General features: G+C 55.4%; 1 protein-coding gene across 1 annotated transcript; it reads left to right on the top strand.

Moving 5' to 3' along the window:
- Positions 1-963: 963 nt before the first annotated feature.
- On the top strand, positions 964-19,207 carry OTOP1 (otopetrin 1; the record flags this gene model as incomplete). The annotated part of the gene is made up of 6 exons (XM_081106791.1): positions 964-1,375; positions 11,484-11,620; positions 12,096-12,154; positions 14,681-14,811; positions 16,733-17,661; positions 19,037-19,207. The coding sequence occupies 6 exons, from the start codon at positions 964-966 to the stop codon at positions 19,205-19,207; spliced, it is 1,839 nt and encodes a 612-aa protein (XP_080962917.1).
- Positions 19,208-19,778: the final 571 nt, after the last annotated feature.

Genomic DNA, 19,778 nt, shown 5'->3' with positions numbered 1-19,778 from the left:
CCAGGACCTCGTAGTGGCATCTCAGGTGGACTGCGCCAGCTTGGAGCAGGCTGAGGGTCCGAGGGAGGGGCCGGGCCAAGGTATCATGGGCCCCGGCCACCCCACCCTCAGCTCCTCTCGTCCAGAAGTAGCTCCCCATCCCTTGTGGGAGGGAGAGAGAGGATCTTCGCTTGGGAAGTGGCTCCTGTCTATCCGCATCTGGGCGTCTCCTTGCAGACACTCAGGGACACCAGAGGGACAAACAGAGGCAGGAGGAGACACGCCCTCCCCCTATTCATAGACGTAGGGATGAGCGATCAGCCTGGGAAGCCGCCGCCTGACAGAGAGACCCGAACAGAGCCAACACCGCAGAAATCAGCAGGGACAGGACAGCCGACTGACAGGCGGGATCGTGCCCACGGACACTGACTTCCAGGCACACCCGGACCGCAGGGACAGCGCGGGGTGGCGCACGCACCCGCAGATCCCGGGAGCTCGGCGGGGCCGCAGCCACGCCCCCGCGCCCACTCCCGGGGCTGCTCAGGGCGACCCCCTCGCCCCGCGCCCACTCCCCGGGCTGCTCAGGGCGACCCCCTCGCCCCACGCCCACCGCAGGAGCCGGGGGAGGCCCCTGTTGCTCATCTGGGGGCCGGGCGCCCTGGGACGGAGCTGGAGGACGCGCGGGCGGGCGTCGGGCAGGGCTGACTGAGGTCCGAGGCATCAGGGGCGGGAGCGGCCCGCGTGGGTCGCCGAGGGAGGGAGGGAGAGCTGCCACGGCATCGCAGGGCGAGGGGAAGTGGGCGGTGCGCACCGGGAGCGCGAGGTGGCCGGGGGCAGCCGGGCGGGGCGGTGGCACCTTGACTGGGGCAGGAGAGGGGAAAGCTGGCCTAGGAGGGTGACCCGGAGGGTGGTGGTTGGAAGAGGGCGTGGGGCAGGCGCTAGGTCAGGGGCGGCAGGTGGGGGCCGGGCCGCAGCCACTCAAGGATGCCCGAGGGCCAGGGGGCGCCTCCCTCTCCCCGGGCGGCACGGAGCGCCCTGGACAGAAGGTCGTCGGAGCCCGCGCTCTGCCCGCCGTCTCAGATTCTGGCCCCGGGGTCTCGGGGGTCCCCCGGGTCCCCGGCCCCGCGGCGGGGCGGCACCCGCAGCTGCGTCCCGCAGAAGCTGGCCGAGGCGCGCAGCAGCCAGTACGGGCTGATCGTGTTCGTGGCGGGGCTGCTGCTGCTGCTGGCCTGGGCCGTGCACGCCGCGGGCGTGGGCAAGAGCCACCTGCTGTGCGCGCTGACGGCGCTCATGCTGCTGCAGCTGCTGTGGATGCTGTGGTACGTGGGCCGCCGCGCCGCGCACCGCGGCCTCGTCCGCCTCAAGGACACGCACGCCGGCGCGCGCTGGCTCCGCGGTGAGTCCGGGAGGGAGGCCTGCTCGCCGCCGGGCCGCTCCGTGCCCTTCCCCCTCCCCGCTGCCTTTTCCTCTTTCCTGTCTTCTGTGCATCTTCCTGGCTCTCCCAGCCTGCCCTCCCTGCCCTCCGGGCGCCCCCTTTCTTGGGGAAGCCTCCTCTCTCCACCTGCAGGCTCTTGCCTTGCATCCCATTGTTAGAGCTTCCACTGACCCCAGGATGAACACCACTCTCCTAGTTCTGGCATTTAATAATAATAATAATAATAATAATAATAATAGTGGTAGTATTATTTTGGTTAATCCTCATCCCAGGATATTTTCCATTGATCTTTTTAGAGAGAGTGGAAAGGAGGGAGAGACAGAGGGGAACATTGATGTGAGAGAGACACATATCAATTGGTTGCCTCCTGCACGCACCCCGCCCAGGACCAGAGAACTGCAACTGAGGTACATCCCTTGACCGGGATTGAACCCGGGACCCTTCCCAGTCGCAGACCAGCGCTCTATCCACTGGGCGCTAGGGCACCAGATGAGTTCCTTAGTTTTAACCCAGTGCTCCCGTCTCAGAGGTTTTAGGTCCTGTCACAATATTGCATGTTTCCATGACTGCGCATATTCTGTTCCCTCTTCCTGGAATGCCCTTCCCCCCACCCCCTCCCCTTCCTCCCCAGTGATGTGTTCCCAACCTATCCCCACCTTTGAGGTTCTGACCTGGCTGTGCCCTGGGTGGACACTGTTCCACCTGTTGACACTCTTGTCCCCTCTACCAGAGGGGAGAGCTGTGATGTTCATCTCTTAGTCCTGGAGCCATTCAGGGCCTGGCACAGAGTAGGTGCTGGGAAAATGCAGGCGGGTGGATGACGTATGGACGAGCAGGTAAAGCTCGGGCGGTGGGGGTAGAAGCACCTGCTGGGGACTCACAACATATCGATGGAAACTTCCTCAAGAGGGGAACCCTCCCCATGGCTCCGGAGCTCTCGCCCATGACAGGGAGATAGACATGACGCGGGGCCAAGGGGAGGCAGTGGGTGCCTGTGGAGAAGGCCCCTGCCTGAGAAGCCATCACGGGAGAGGCAGGTCCACACCCCGCACACAGGCTCAAATGCTCATGTTCAGATCTCACGGAGAGCGCGCCTTCCACTTTCCTTGGGTGACCCCCTCATCTGCCCACCAGCTAGTTTCAGCCCGTGTAGCCCGGGAATCACACTTAGTGGAACCAATGACTGCCGGCGACAGGTGGGTGCCCAGCACTCGTTTGTTCTCCTTCCCCCCCTTCCCTTCGAATGTCTGCCCCAACGCCCCCCACCCGCCTGCTCACTCCCAAGGGGCACCACGCTCTCCGCGGGGAGCCATGGGTCCTTGTCAGTTTCTGCCTGAGCCTTGTCATCCGGGTGAGATTTTAGATTTCTCAGGGACTGTGCCTAGTTCATCTTGTCTTGAGAAAAACTGACCCAACTCCAGGGTGGCCCAACTTCCTGTTCTGAAAATGGCTGTTTTAGGGAGGGTCATGGTTCTGTGACTGTGAATGGCAGTGATCCGGTGCTGTATCGAACAGACAAATAGAAGTGAAATGTTGTTTTGAGGATATTGACTTACACAGGCTGACAAACATTAGAAACACAGGCTTTCAACCTGTGCTTCCTGTAGCGGAAGGACCCTTTCTTTGTCCCTCCCTCACTTCCTCCCTCCTCCCTCCTTCTGTTCTTCTCTTTCTCTTCCCCTCCCTCCTCCCACTTCCTGCATTCCTTCCTTTCTCTGCCACCCCTCCCCAACCCCACCTCCCTCCTCCCTTCCTTCCTCTCTCCTCTTTTTTCTCACTTTCTCCCTCCTTCCTGGAAGGCTCCAAGCTTTGGGGCCTGAGGAAGTGGGTGGATGGTGCTGCATTTCGGAAGATTGGGAAGACGGGGGAGGAGCAGAAGTGAGAATGTGGAGCCGGGCTTCTCTGGTGGCCATGGTACAAGGGGAGATGTTCATTGGACACCGAGCAGTGATAGAATAAATGAGGCAATAGAGAGAGAGCACACAGTAGGTCTCACTAAATGGTGGCTGTTAGACACTCAGCAAGTTGCCCCGTAATAACATAACCGTTCAGATGAGGCATGTGGACAATGGCGCTGGCGCTGGCCGTGGAAGGCGTGGCTCGCTGTCTGGCTCTATCACCATCACCTTTCTTTTTTTCTTCTTCTTTTTTAAAAATATATTTTTATTGATTTCAGAGAGGAAGGGAGAGGAGAGATAGAAACATCCATGATGAGAGAAAATCATTGATTGATTGCCTCCTGCACGCTCCCTACTAGGGATCGAGTGTGCAACCCAGGCATGTGCCCTTGACCGGAATCGAACCTGGGACCCTTCAGTCTGCAGGCTGACGCTCTATCCACTGAGCCAACCTGGCTAGGCGCCATCACCTTTCTGAGTCCAGTTTCCCCATCAGTGAAATAAGGATCCCGGCCGCCTCTCAGGGCGGGGCTGGGAGGTGTCGCGTGAACACAGTTTGCAGAGCATGCCCACCCTCTCCGTGAGCCGTGGCTCCTCAAAGAAGCGAGAGGCAAGTTATCCCAGAAGAAGGTCGGAGGTCCTGGTGCCAAGGGAAGTGCCCTGAGCCCTGCGTCTGAGGTTTCCCTGGAATCCGAGCTGGAAAGACGGGTTCGGCCTAGCTCTGCCCTGGCTTCCCTGGCTGGCTCAGCTGTCTGCGGCTCCGAGCAAGCCCGCCCGTGGAATGCCGGCGCTGAGGTTGTCCAGAGAAAGGGTTGGGGTCTCGGCTGCAAGGCTTTTCCTTGAGCAGGAAATATTCTGCTCTATCTGCTGGGTGCGAGGCGGTGAGGACTTCTGTTGGCTGAGTGCGGAAGTTTTATTCAAGGGTCTGAGCGTTTGCAAACTTAGAACACAGGTAGGCGAACCCCCAGAGGTGTCCCAGTGAAGGATGAAAAGCTCCCAGTTCTTAAAGTAAAAGTTATATCCTGGAGGATAGCCAGCCCTGCCTTGTTCGCTCTTTTTAAAAAAATATCTGTCATTGATTCTTTTTTAAAAAATATGCTCTTATTCCTTTTTATTGATTCAAGAGAGAGAGGAAGGGAGAGGGAGAGAGAGATAGAAACCAATGGGAGAGAGAATCATAGATCGGCTGCCTCCTGCACGCCCCCTACTGGGGATCGAGTCTGCAACCCGGGCATGTGGCCTGACCGGGAATTGAACACCGACCTCCTGGTTCGCAGGTTGACGCTCAACCACTGAGCCACGCCGGCCGGGCCTGCCTTGTTAGCTCTTGACTTGGTCCAGCACAGCTGTCAGTCAGATGTCAGGGGCTGGCTGATGGGTGCCCTGTGTTTTGGAGGATGGGTGGCAGGAGGTCTGCTCACATCCTGAGTCCTTTATGGGGGCACCTGAAGGTCCAATGTATATCCACTCGTTGACTCGCAGCGGACTGGTGCGTATCTAGGCATGAGTGCAACGCTGGGAAGTTCAAAAGTTTAAGTTCTCAGGCTGGTTCCGGCAAGTGAAAGGGCTGTTTCCTCATACCTCAGCGTTCGCCTGGTCGATAACAGCAGCTCAATGAAAATGACTCCGTTTTGTATTTGCCTGTCTTCACTCTTTGCTTTGGGATGAGAAATACTGACCTGGTCTTAAAAATGTGGTAGAAACGATGGGTTATTTATGCAGAGACGGGTGGGGAAGGAACGCCAGCAGCCCTGCCGTCTCCTGCAGCCGGTGTGTGCACTGACCCGAAACCCGGGAAACAGCTGTGTCATCACATTAGACCAGCCCGCTTCCTGCTCTGCTTCCAGTCTCTTAAAAGTGGGACAGGTCGTTGTTTTAAAAAATACATTTTTATTGATGTCAGAGAGAGGAAGGGAGAGGGAGAGGGAGAAACATCAATGAAGAGAGAGAAGCATGGATCGCCTGCCTCCTGCACGCCCCGCACTGGGGACCGAGCCTGCCACCCGGGCGTGTGCCCTGACTGGGAATCAAACCGTGACCTTCTGGTTCACGGGTCGATGCTGAACTACTGAGCCACGTCGGCCGAGCTAGTTTATTGTTATTTTTTACTCGTGTCTGTCCTGTCTCAAGCCCAGAGAAGTGTCACTAACACAGAAGGGAGGGACGGACAACGAGAACAGCCGTGCGCATGGAGTGCGTTTGGAAAGCCGGGACCTTAGACACAGCAGTTCTTTTTGTGTCTGTGTGATGATCGCCCTCAGACGGACTTCTTGTATGAGGTCAGCTTTTTACAGAGGGCTTTTTTCCTCAAATGACCCGCACCCACGCGCACCACGTTGCGTCTCTGTGCAGCGCGCTGTCCCTGGGAGGGGGCTGCTCGGAGCTCTCTGCTCATGGCCCCTCGAGGGACTAGAAGTGAAGGGCAGAGGGATCAGCCTGGGGCTGTGGGGGGGGGGTGGGGGGTGGGTGGCGGCGGCTGTAGGAGCTGTGGAGACAAAGGCCCGCAGCACAGTGGAGGGTTCGGGAAGCGGGCTGTCACACGTGTGAGAAAGTACATGTATGAGGAGGGGCGGGCGCTGTGGGGTGTGGTGGCAGAGACGGGGTGGAGGGACAAGGTCAAGGGCTACAGGGCACAGAGGCGCGGGTCCCGGTGCTCAGGGAGCCTGCAGTCTGCAGTGCAGCCAGGACGGACGAGGAGCTACCCTCCTGAGGTCCCGGCAGAGGCAAGCTCATGACCACCGCCTGGGCTGCCCTGTGCTTTCCTGCCTCGAGGCGCATGCTCATCTTCCTGTGACCGCCTCTTCTCCGCAGACACGGCCCCGCCCAGACGCGCCCTGCTTCCTTGTTCCGTCCAGGGTGCAGCATCTGTGTGTCCTGGCAGTTCTCATTCTCTTTACGTAGTAGCTTTACGGAGATACAGCCACCAAACTCCACCAGTCGCCCATTTAGAGCGTATAACCTGGTGGCTTTTAGCGCGTTCACAGGTAGGGTCAGGGTAGGGGACGTTTCTGTCCTTTCAGAAAGGACCCCCTTACCCTTCAGTCACCATCGCCCTACACCCCTACTCGCCCCTTGTAATGTTTTCAATGTCCCAGCAATTCCTGAGGTGGGCGCTGTTCCCTACGTACACCAGGAAGCTGGGAGGGCCGAGAAGGAGGGTTGAGCCTCCCTTGCTGACAACATTGGGATAGGGTGAGAAAGAGACAGGAACCTGCTCCTTGCTTGGAGCAGAGGGTGTGACATCAAGGCTGACAGGGAAGGCATAGCCCTACTTTCATCTCGCTTCCGTCTTCTCCATCGAGTGGAAGGATTTGAGGACCTTGCAGGGAGTAGCAGAGAAGACAGCCAAGCCCACAGCATGGGGGCGACCTCCTGGTGGCTGAGCAGAGCCGGTGGTCTGCTTTGGTTCACCCGCTGGCCTGAGTCCCCACTGGGTGCCAGGCACTGGCTGGGCTGCGGGGGGTGGGTGATCAGGCATGGCAGGCCCTGCACCACGATTACCCAGACAATGCGGGCAGTTGACAGGATGGCTAAGAGCATAGCCCCCAGGCAGGGCGTGGAAAGGTCTAGGCCAGTGATGGCGAACCTATGACACGCGTGTCAGAGGTGACCCGCGAGCTCATTTTTTTGGTTGATTTTTCTTTGTTAAATGGCATTTAAATATATAAAATAAATATCAGAAATATAAGTCTTTGTTTTACTATGGTTGCAAATATCAAAAAATGTCTATATGTGACACGGCACCAGAGTTAAGTTAGGGTTTTTCAAAATGCTGACACGCCGAGCTCAAAAGGTTCGCCATCACTGCTCTAGGCCAATGAGACAGACCTTTGGAAATCACTTACTCCCCTCTGTTTGCTCCTCTTGCCCCCCAGCCCCCATTTCCTTCCCATGAGATCGTTGAAAAGCTTTACATCTCTGCTTCCCACCCAGTCCCACTCCAATTTTATTCTGTCACAAGTCTCTGCCGAGCCTGTAAATCACACATTTCCAGACAGTTTCTCTTCATCCCTTTGGATTTAATGCCTTATATCTTATTTTCTTTTCTATGAATCTATTGATCTATCTCCATCCATCCATCCATCCATCCATCCATCATCCATCATCCATCATCCATCATCCATTTTCCTCCCTTCTTCCTTTGCTCCCTCCCTCCTTTCTTCCCTTCTCTCCTTCCCTCCATTATACATCCCATCTGCCTCTCCAATTTGCCAAGTTTATTGCTCACTATTGCCCCCTCTCCTCTTCACCTTCCCTAACTGTGAGGCCTGGTTGTTTGGTTAAAGCCCTTTGTCAGGCGAGTTACAGGGAGGACATTTTTCTCCGACCCTAGTGTGTTTTCTGACCACCGTCATCACCGTCAGTTCTCTGCCAGGCTCTGCTCTTCTGCGTGTACTTAGAACGTCCTGGCACTTCTTCTCTATTCATTTATTTGTTTGTTTTCTGTCTTCCCCACCAGAACGTTAAACTCACTGAGGGCAGCTACGTTTTTTTGTTTTGTGAATCCTCACTTGAGAATATTTTTTGCATTGATTTTTAGAGAGAGTGGAAGTGATGGAGTGGGGAGAGAGAGAAACATTGATGTGAGAATGGCACATCCATTGGTTGCCTCCCACACATGGCCCTATAGGGGCCGGGGATTGAACCTGCAACCCAGGTATGTGCCCTTGACCAGGAATCGAACCCATGACCCTTCAGTGCATGGGAAGATGCTCTGATCATTGAGCCACACTGGCCAGGGCTGGATATTTTCTATCATTACCCTTCTTATATCCCCAGTGCCCATGACAGTGCTTGGACCATAGTTGTTTCTTGACAAATAGTTGCTGAACAAATTATGTTTTGCATGTCTTCAAATATCTTCCTGTCTTTTGCCCTGACAAACGAGGATGCCTTGGTGGGAAGAGGAGGGTCCTTGAGCTGCAGTCCTTCCCTGGCCTCGGCCCTCCTCAGCCTCTGGTTTCCCAGGCGGCAGACCAGACGCCTGCTGCCAGCTCATCTGTCTGCCCTGTGCACACCCCAATTTGTGCAACATTCCACCTGTGCATGTTTGTCTCCCCAGCAATCTTGTTGGTGTTCCTTTGAGCCCCTGGCAAATGCCTCATGCACAGTATTTGTTGTATAAATACATGGGTGAATGAATCCATGGGTGGCGAAGGGATGGAGGCAGAAAAGACTTTGAGAGTGTGAGAAGGTCCCTGATGGATTCATCACAGCCCTTGAGATGCCAGTGACGGAGATGTTCTAGACCAGTGGTTCTCAAGGTGGGGTTCCAGACCAGCAGTATCAGCCCCACTTGGCAGCTTCTTAGAGATGCAAATTTGGGGGCTCCACCCCAAACCCAGCGAATCAAAAACTCTGGGGGTGGAGCCCAACTAGGGGTGTTTTAGCAACCCCCTCCCCCCCCCCCCCCCGCGCACCCCTCCTTCCCGCCCACCCCCCCTTCGGTGATTCTGATGCAGGATGCAGTTTGAGAGCCGCTGCTGTGGACTATTCTCATTGTAGACGGGAAAACCAAGGCTGGGAGCAGGGAAGGGGCTTGTCTAGCTCCCTGGACTGGTGCCAGGTCCCCATAGCCGCTGCCTGTGACCTGCCACCCCAACCACCTGCCTCGCCTGCTCTTGCTCTGTCTCTTTGTAATCAACACGAACTATGCGTTTGTCCGGCCAGTTCAAAGCACGGCGATTGAATCTCCTCTTACAAAGGCTCTGGTTTCACCGGGGGTTTTCCAGGACTTAAGAAAATGGGACTTAGAGATGTTTCTATATGGCTTTGAGCGAAGGCAAGGAGCCAGGCGATTGCATTACTGCTCACGGCAGGGGGACGGGGGCGCTCCTAAGGGGGGGTGTAATGTTATAGCTCACTGTGAGGGCCCCTGCCCTTCGCTCTCTCACGCCGTGAAGCATGTCACACACGATCCGGTTTCCTCCGTCCGTGGGAGAGAACGTGTGAACGGCGCTCAGCGCCTCCCCGAGGACGGATTGGAAATGCTGACGTTGGTCAGTCCCCACGGGCATTACGTTTTTCTTGTTAATTGCTTCATTTGTTGCAAATTCCCAGTTCCTGTCTTCTGCACATTCCTTTCCAGTCTCTTTCTTATATGCATGTTCTTTGTTCGTTTTTATTTCTGGCCCAAACCACGCTGGATAGACCATATAGACCATGGGAGAATGTTCCCGTCCCTTCTTCACATCATGCAGCACAGACCTCTCCGTGTCGCCGCTATGGAGCCCTAACCTATCACTGAAAACACACACTTTCTATTTTTAAAAGTTTTAGGTTTGTGGATGGGCCGCGAAGATAGTGCTGTGAGTTCCCATAGGCCTCTGTACCTTCGCCTTTCTCCTCCTCCTCCTCCTCCTCCTCCTCCTCCTCCTCTTCCTCCTCCTCCTCCTCCTCTTCCTCCTCCTCCTCCTCCTCCCCTCCTCCTCCTCCTCCCCTCCTCCTCCTCCTCCTCCTTCTTCTTCTTCGTCTTCTTTGACTTCAGAGTGGAAGAGAGAGAGAGAAACACCAATGATGAGAGAGAACCATTGATTGGCTGTCTCCTGCATGCCCTACACTGGGGATTGAGCCCGAAATCCGGGCATGTGCCCTGGCCAGCAATTGAACCGTGATCTCCTGGTTCATAGGTTGACATTCAACCACTGCGCCAGGCCAGTGGGGCCCTTTATTCTTTAGGGAGCACGATTTTAGGTCAGAGAACTGGGAGTTTTGACCAGAACAGTGACGCTCTTAGATGCATCGTTTTGGGAGAGAAGCTTCTGGGGCCTGCGGTTGACTCTGCCAGCCTGTTGGGTGTCTACCCTTTGTCAGACCCCGGATGTGCAGGGGTGGGTACACTGATACACAGGACACACACCTGTCTTCCAGTTTCAGCTTGCCAGGCCAATAGTAGAACTTATTAGATATGCATATTATTTTTAATTGTGGTAAAATACACATGACCAAGTGTGCCAACTTAATCATGTTAAGTGTACGGTTGGGAGTATTCAGTACAGTCAAATTGTGCAATTAATCTCCAGAGCTTTCATCTTGCAAAACTGCACCCACTAAACGCAGCGCCCTCCTGCCTCCTCGCCCTGCCCCTCTGTGAATGTAACTGCTCTCAGGAACCGCGTGTCGGTGGAGTCACACAGTGTCTGGCTTATTTCACCTGGCATGATGTCCTCAAGGTGCGTGCACGTGGTTGCATGTGTCCGATGGACCTGCCGTGCGGACAGAGCCCGTGTGGTCATCTGGTCCTCTGTGGGTGGCGCTTGGCGTGCTTCCTCCGCCCTTTGGCTGCTGTGAGGAAAGTTCCGGAAGGTGGCCGTAGAAACTTCTCTTCCCATCCTCGCTTTCTGTGTGTGGGGGTATGTGCCCAGACGTGGAATGGCTGGGAAATACAATGCCCTTTTTGAGAACCTGATGTACTGTTTTCTATAGCACCTGCACCACTCTACAGTCACATCAGCGTGCACAGGGTTCCAATTTACCCACAGCCTTGCCAGCATTGTTATTCATTCTCTCTCTCTCTCTCCTCTGTCTTTCCCCCTCTCTCTCTCAGAAGCCACCCTGGAGGGGACCTGGTTTTCATTTGCATTTCCTGCTGATTTCTTTTCATGTGTTAATCCACCAGTTGTTTCCTTTGGAGAAGTGTCTGTTCAAGTCCTTTGCTCCTTTTTCATTAGGCTGTATTTTCCTGTTGCCGTTAAATCGGAGTTCTTTGTAGATTCTGGATGCTAATGCTGTATCAGATATAATTTATAAGTTTTTGATGGTGTCCTTTGTTGTACAATTTTTTTCTTTTCCTTTTGATGTGGCCCAATTTATCTACCTTTCCTTTCATTGCCTGTGCATTTGGTGTCATAATCAATAAACCATCGCCAAGTCCAGCATTGAACAGCTTTCCCCCTGCGCTTTCTTCTTGGAGTTTTCCAGCTTTTGGTCTGCATTCAAATCTTTGATTCATTCTGAGTTAATTTTTGGACGTAATTTGTGAAAAGGAAGGGTCCAGCTCTGTTCTTCCTCACCATCGTCTGTTGAAATGACTGTCCTTTCTCCATGGAGTGGTCTCGGCACCCTTGTCGGGAGTCATTTGACCACGTGTGCCAGGGTTTGCGGGAATCTGCTCTGAAATGCCCTCAGTGAGTAGTAACCCTTGCACGTGTGTTTCTGCCCCCGCCATGCAGGTAGCATCACCTTGTTTGCCGTCATCACCGTCGTCCTCGGGTGCCTTAAGATCGGGTACTTCGTTGGGTTTTCTGACTGCTTGTCAGCCACCGAGGGCGTGTTCCCCGTCACGCACGCAGTGCACACGCTGGTGCAGGTACGTCCTCTGTCAGCGACGCTGCCTCTGTATCCCAGGGCCTCCAAGACGGGACCGTGCGGCCGCGTGGAATGACTGGCCCGGATCAAGGCTGCTTTTCACGTGAAGCGCTTGACATTTGCTTCTGGACGCTGGGGTAGGGACTGTCCACTGGGTGATGTAAGCAGTTTAACAGAAGCGAGGACAAGCGTCCATGCAACATCCTCAATTACCGCGACACCATTTCCTCCAACCCTGGAGGCCCCCCTCTGGTTCCCGCCCCCCGCGCTCCCGGGCCCTGTCCCCACCAGGAAGGGCCCTGTCCCCGAGATGAGGCCATGAGGAGATGAGGAGAGGGACTTGCCATGCTGAGGGTGGGAGGCCACGGGTGCCCCCGCATTCACACCCCTTCCCCCTGAGCTTTAGAGCCCCTGGAGTGTGCGGACATCGTGATGGTTCCCGCTGAGGCGCGCTTCTCTGATTCATTCCCATACAGGTGTACTTTCTTTGGGGACACGCCAAGGATGTCATCCAGTCTTTCAAAACCCTGGAAAGGTAAAACCGGGGACCAGTGCTTTGCACAGTGAGCCTGGGGTGCCTTTAGACCAGTGATGGCGAACCTTTTGAGCTCAGCGTGTCAGCATTTTGAAAAACCCTAACTTAACTCTGGTGCTATGTCACATATAGAAATTGTTTGATATTTGCAACCATAGTAAAACAAAGACTTATATTTTTGATATTTACTTTATCTGTTTAAATGCCATTTAATAAAGAAAAATCAACCAAAAAAATGAGTTCGCGTGTCACCTCTGACACGTGTGTCATAGGTTCGCCATCACTGCTGTAGAGCAAACAGAACCCACTGGCGACCTCTTGCTTGGGGTACAGCTCTGAGACCAACGCTCCCTCCATCCCAACAAGCAGAGCCTTTGCTCGTGGCCGGGGAGGAGGCCCTCGGATCTTCAGGCCCTTCCTGCAGGGACAGGGAGAGCCATACAAACATCAGTGAGGAGAGAATCACTGACCAGCTGCCTCCTGCACGCCCCCTACTGGGGATCGAGCCCGCAACCCGGGCATGTGACCTGACTGGGAATAGATCCTTGACCTCCTGGTTCATAGGTCGGTGCTCAACCACTGAGCCATGCCGGCCGGGCTTACTGTTAGCTATGCGTGTGTGTGTGTGTGTGTGTGTGCACGCGTGCACATGTGCGCACATGCGTGTGTGTTTTTTTAATGTGGCTACTGGAAAATGTAAGACCACACACGTGTGTCCTGTATTACCTGTGTGTGGACAGCGTTGCTCTAGGCCGGGTACCCAGGCATTTCCCGCCAGGGCCTCTCCTCCAAGGGGACTCTGAGGGGCAGGGGCGTGTCCTGCCCGGCCTTGCTGGTTGAGCAGTTGCACACAGCCTCTCTCTGCCTCTGAGCCTCGTTTCTAAACTGGCCAGTGAGTGGTTTGAACCAGATACACATACAGCTTGACCCTGTTTTGCTTGAAGGACTAAGCGTTAAACATTCCTGAGTCACTTACCACCTCTAGGTGTTAGATTGAGACTTTCCTAGAAAAACGGGAAGGTTTGGCAAGCCCAGGGTGCCTGGCAGCAATGAGCTGGGGCTGAGCTGGAGCTGTGCCACCAGATGGGGCTGCCCTCCGTGTGCTGCAGTCCCCACCCCTCCCTGACGTGCCCCAGACTCGCCTTCTCCATCCACATTTCCGGCCGCACCCCCTACTGGGGATCGAGCCCACGACCCGGGCATGTGCCGTGGCCGGGAATAGAACCACTGAGCCACGCCGGCCGGGCCAGAACAGGCCTTTTAATGTTTCCACTCTGCCATCCTCAGTGGGTTAGGGTTTCATCCCATGCTGGTTGCTTCACGGTCACAATATTGCTGCCCACACTCCAGCTTTCATGTCTACAAGGCTGGGAAAAAGGGAAGAATGACAGTAAGTCTGCCTTTCTTATGCTTATCTTACTCATTAAGAAAACAAACGCTTTCAGTACCTCACATCCCACTGCACCATGGCTATGCCTAGCTGCAAGGGAGGCAGACAGCTGTTGAATGTGTTTCCTCCACGTTCTGCGTGGAGTAGGGTTCGGTATCTGAAAGAGGAGCCGCACAACCAATGAGAGAAAAAGACACGAGATAATTTTGCAATATTGGGGGACCAGGCGGCCAAGTCCGGAAGGACTTCCTTCAATGCTCAGGCCGCTCCAATCTTTTATTGATCTGGAGTAGCCCTTAGGGTAAGGAGGTTTCAATGACACACAGATCAGCAGACAATTTCCAGGAATAGACAAAGTATCTGATTAGCTCATCAATAGATTTCCGGGAGTATCTGATTAACAATAATCAACAAGGATCTACATAAGTATCTAAGGAATTAAGGGAACTAAGGTGGGGATGCTTCAACTATTATTACCTAAATTAACTGAGTGGCTCCTAGATTAACTGGGTAGTGCACAGCCCTGACCTTTGCTAGGACTTTCAAGTCCTGACCTTTACTAGGACTTTCAAGGGCTACTAGCTTTTGGGGGGTCTCTGTCTAAACTCAGCTAGTGAAGACAATGAATGGACTCCGGCGGACAGCAAGTCTCGGGCTTGGCCCAGTGTGGTCAGAGGCAGGTGACGAGGCAGAGGGCACGGAAGGTGATTGTTGGGTTGGCCAACCAACAGTAGTAGCGTTCCCAACTCTCCCGACGTCCGCTGTAGCCCTGCCATCGTCCCCTCATTGTTCTCTCCCCTTCCCTTCGAGGGGAAAGGGCCTGGGGCATCGTAGGTTCATTGGCTGCTTTTAACAAATGCCCATCCTTGCATCCCTGGTTCCAAGACCCAGTTTCTTTTTGTCCCAGAGACAGTGAGTTGAGGACCGGCAGGTTCAAGGTTAAGGCGGAATGCTGAGGCGGTGGTTTGGGTAGTTCCCGTGGATCTGCCCCTCCCAGCCAGTCAGAGGACCTTCCCAGGGACCGAGCTGCCCGATGAAACCAGGGTCCTGGCTGAGAGGGAGGCCTGCGTGTCTGTGTGTGTGTGTGTGTGTGCGCGCGCACACGCGTGTGTATGCAATGTCCGTGTGTTTTACAGGTTCGGGGTGATCCACGCGGTGTTCACCAACCTGCTGCTGTGGGCCAACAGCGTCCTCAACGAGTCGAAGCACCAGCTGAATGAGCACAAGGAGCGGCTCATCACCCTGGGCTTCGGCAACATCACCACAGGTGAGTGTGCGCCTGGCCGCTGCACGCTGGCGCGTCCGGGAGGCCTGCGGACAGCAGAACGGCCGGAGGACCACAGGGCCCGCCCGGCGCAGCGTCGGCCAGACAGTCCCCAACCCCCCGAGTCCGCCTGCTGGCTCCGTGAGTGGGGGTGCTGAGTGTAATGAGAGGGTTCCTCCGTGAGTCAGGGCTTGTCAGACCCCAGGGTTATCATCTGGGTCACCCTCTGCACAGCCCAGGTCGGCACGGAGATACATGACTTTGTGTACAACCGTGGAAGATTGGCGGTTGTGCCTGCCCGCGTTTAATTAAGCCTTTACAAGCCTTTAGTTCTTCCTACTGAAAGTATAGCTTTTAAAAACCCATAGCCGTCTAATGGTAGGTTTGGGTTCATTGGTTTTAGTTCATTTGAAGTTTGCATCGAGGTCTACTTGGCTTGTCATGTCTGCCCTCCCCGCCCCGCCTTGCTCCTGTGGGAGAGCCCGCAGCACTCCACCTTTCCGTTTTCTTGCCAAGTCCTTTAGCTCGTAGGGTCTGTCGCTCCGACACCGGGACCCTGGGGTGGAGAGGAACATGGGGTCGAGGAAGGCCCAGTGGGCCGGGGACCGGATTTGGGTCTTGTTCCCATCACACATCAGCTGTTGCTGTGCATTTCATTATTTGCTGCCAGCATGTCCCCTCCTGGTTAGGGAGCGTGTCTTTGTGACGTGGCCAGTGCCCTCCAGAAGGTGGTGCGGCCTGGCCCTCCTGCCGCTGGGGCTGGAGGTGCTGTCTTACGCCCCACCTGCCAGCATCAGATGGTCTCAAGAGGGAAATAGTTGCTGATGGGATGGGCCTTTTCCCTCACGGAGTTATTTTTAAATAATAATTTTTAAATCACACATGCAAATCAAATTCACGTTGAGAGCTTAGAAGCACAGGGGGGCAACGTCTGAAGGAAGTCACGCACTCGGCACCATAGACTCACAGTGTTGAGTGTATCTCAGTAAAGCTGGGAAAAGGGACATGAAAGTTTCCTTTGCTGGAAAATAGAAAAGAAAAACCAGTGGCCATTTTCCTCCCAGAGATGACCATTGTTAGCATTTTCATTTTTCTATGTCTGTCTGTCTGTCTCTCTCTGTCATCTGTAGATCTGTAATTTGCAAAAGCAGAGTCATGCTCTGGATGCTTTGGCAAGCTGCTTTAAAAAAATGAAATTCTTTTTTAAAATTATTGATTTCAGAGAGAGGAAGGGGGAGGGAGATAGAAACATCAATCATGAGAGAGAATATAGATCGGCTGCCTCCTGCACGCCCCACACTGGGGGTCGAGCCCCACAACCTGGGCTTGTGCCCTGACTGGGCATTGAACTGTGACCTCCTGGTTCATAGGTCGACATTCAACCACTGAGCCACTCCTGCCGGGCGGCAAACTGCTTTTTGGTTCAACAATATCTTTTTTTAAATATATTTTATTGATTTTTTACAGAGAGGAAGGGAGAGAGATAGAGAGTTAGAAACATCGATGAGAGAGAAACATCGATCAGCCGCCTCCTGCACATCTCCCACTGGGGATGTGCCCGCAACCCAGGTACATGCCCTTGACCGGAATCAAACCTGGGACCTTTCAGTCCGCAGGCTGACGCTCTATCCACTGAGCCAAACCGGTTTCGGCGTTCAACAATATCTTGCGAACATTTTTGTATGTTGCTAAGTAAATGTCTACATTTATAATAGATTGATAATGTAACATTCCAATGGATGGACAAAATGTGATTCATGTAATCAATCCTCTTTTGGGGATGTTCATGGTTGTCAATTTAGCCGTGATATGAAACATGATAATAAGCCGTGAAATCACGCCTTTAATTCCACGGGGAAACCCAAGCGAGCGAGCATCCGTGACGCCTCGGCTTGTCCGTGTCCCGCGGCCCCTCTCCCCCTAGTGCTGGATGACCACACGCCGCCGTGCAACTGCTCCCCGCCGGCGCTCTGCTCCGCCATCTCCCACGGCATCTACTACCTCTACCCTTTCAACATCGAGTACCAGATCCTGGCCTCCACGATGCTCTACGTCCTGTGGAAGAACGTCGGGCGCAGGGTGGACAGCCGGCCGCACCGGCAGCACCGGAAGATGCAGTTCCGGTTCCAGGGGGTGGCGGTGGGCTCGGGCCTGGGCCTGGCGGTGCTGGCCGCCACCATCGGGGTGGTGGCCGTGTACCTGATCCGCATCGGCCGCTCCAAAACCAAGAGCGAGTCTGCGCTCATCCTCTTCTACCTGTACGCCAGCGCCCTGCTGGCGCTCATGGGGGCCGCGGGGCTGGCCGGCCTCCGGCTTTACAGGCTCGACGAGCAACCACTGGACGAGTCCAAAAACCCGGCCCGCAAACTGGACGTGGACCTCCTGGTGGGCACGGCCTCCGGCTCCTGGCTCCTGTCCTGGGGCTCTATCCTGGCCATCCTCTGCGCCGAGGCCCGCCCCGCCTACACCTGGTACAACCTGCCCTACTCCGTCCTGGTCATTGTGGAGAAGTACATCCAGAACCTGTTCATCATCGAGGCCACGCACCGAGTGCCCGGCACGCCCGGCGAGGACATCAGGGCCCTGCGGGTGGCCGTGGTCTGCAACGGCAGTGACGCACCCCTGGCTTCTTCCTGCCTCAAGAGCGACGCTGTGGCCCGGGACCTGGGCAGCCAGATGCCACCTGCAGCCAACGGAAGTCTGTGCCTGAGAGAAGTCAGTGGCCCAGGGGAGGCCGAGCCGAGCTGGGCAGGGGCCCGGGGCCCGGCCTGCCGCCCCCGCCTCTTGCAGGGCAGCACCCAGAGGAGCGTCCTGAGGAACATTGCAGCCTTCTTGTTCCTCTGCAACATCTCGGTAATCTGCTCCCCTCCTTCCCCGGGCCCCGCATCCTCCAGGGTCTCTAGAACCAACTGCTGCGCACGAAATGACCCCCACACTCGGCGACGTAAACGCACCCACATTGTTTTCCAGGGTGTCTCTGGGTCAGGAATCCAACCCTCGCTGGGCGCCTCTGCTCAGGGCCCCTCACGGGGGCAGTCCAGCTGCCGGCCGGGCTGCGATCACTGCAAGGCTTGACCGTGGGGTGGGGAGGGGACCGTTTCCAACCCACCTGTGTGGCTGCTGGCAGGACGCAGATCCTTGCTGACGGCTGCCCGAGACCTCCCGCGGGTCCTGGCCACGTGGCCTCTCCCAGGGCAGTCACCACGCAGCAGCCGCTTCCTCTCTTGCAAGAAGGGATGAGCGAGGCGGGTCCCAGGGTCCTCGTAACCTAATCCCAGAAGTGACCCCCTCACTTTGTCCTATTCTGTTTGTTGGAAGCGAGTCCCTAGGTTCAGCACAACACGAGGGGGGCGGGGCTCATGAGGCTGTGACTCCCAGGAGGGGGTCCCAGGGGTCATCCGAGAGGCAGCCTGCACCGCATGGAAGGGAGAGCTACGGGGGCGGACGGTGTGACCGAGAAGCTGACGGAGCCTGACATTTAAGTGGGGGCGGGGGGCGGGGGGCGGGGTGGGTGCGGAGGAACAAGGACAGGGAGACCGAAGAGGGGGACCAGTGTGTAGGTTCCACGAGCAGCAAAAATAATAGTTTTTGCAAATTAGTTGCCACTGTATTCTCATCGGAGTCTCTGAGACAGGTATTAGCATTCCCATCTTACAGATGAGGAAACTGAGGCTTGAAGAAATTGTAGCCTAGAAGTAGCATGAGCAGAATGAACTCAGGTCAGGCTCCAAAGCAGGCGCGCCTCCCCCTGACCAGGAGGATGCGGGCAGGGTCTGGGCTGCCTCTCTTAGCCAAGGACAGGCCAGAGAGGAGACCACAGAACTCACAGCCCAGACCTGTGTGGCTGGGGTCTCCAAGCACCAGTGTAGGTACGTGCAGGTGGGTGAGACCAACAGGCAGCCTCTGCTGTAGGTAAACACTGGGGGCCCCGGGAGCAGAGAGGGAGTTCCTGCCCAGACTGGTTACATCCAGGAGGGCTTCCTGGGAGAGGTGGTGTCTCAGGACTTGGAGGAAGGTAGGGTTTAGCAGGGGGAAGCCAGGTGTCCCTGATAGAGAGAGAGGCAGGAGCCAAGCCCCGAAGACCCGGGAAAGGAAGGCACATTGGGGACCGCACAGCCCTGGGGCAGAGGCTGCACATCACTGACAGGTGTGCCTCAGGCTCCCTGCCCAGGGGCCCGGGATTGGCTGGGGTCTCCTCCGCAGCCAGCACGGTCTCTTTCTCTTGCAGCTGTGGATCCCGCCCGCCTTCGGCTGCCGGCCCGAGTACGACAACGGCTTGGAGGAAATCGTCTTTGGCTTTGAGCCCTGGATCATCGTGGTCAACCTGGCCATGCCCTTCTCCATTTTCTACCGAATGCATGCAGCTGCCTCCCTCTTTGAGGTCTATTGTAAGATCTAGTCTGCGTCCGCATAAAAGGCCGGGGCGAGGGGTGCGTGAACAAGGGCGCTCCCCGGAGCCACCTGGGGTGGCCAGGCTGGGCAAATATTGCCTTACAGGTTCCAGGCCTGTCTTTTGTCTGCCGGGGCTGTTTCCTGCGGATTGGGTGGCCCATCATCCCCGGGTGAATGTCAACAAGTCAGGTCAAAATCGATGAGGCGGCTGAAATCCATCCTCGTTCGTTCATTCTAGTCAAAGCCCATTTTATCTCCTTCTAAACGAGGGCCTTTGTTTGTGAAGAATGTGATTCTCGGTTGGAAAAATGTTTATCCAGTTTGTTTTCCATAAAAACCACCCTGTGTTTGCCATTCGTCCTGTTACTGCATTCAGCCTTTTGCTGACCGTCTGCGTAGGCTAGTCACCCCATAGATGGCACCCTCCCCGGAGCTGGCGAATGTCGATCCCATCACATTTGCTCTCTATTGTACTTTCCGCATGTGTTCAATTTTCTAACAAAGTTATTTTTATGGTTTGGATGGAAATTCGTGCATCGATCCATCTAAAGACATATTTCTTACCTGGATCTTGGCAC

Source organism: Myotis nattereri, assembly GCF_964212035.1.
Source record: "Myotis nattereri genome assembly, chromosome: 1".
Taxonomy (NCBI): Eukaryota; Metazoa; Chordata; class Mammalia; order Chiroptera; family Vespertilionidae; genus Myotis; species Myotis nattereri.
Note: the sequence above shows the minus strand (reverse complement) of the source record. Positions and strands in the feature narration are given on the sequence as shown.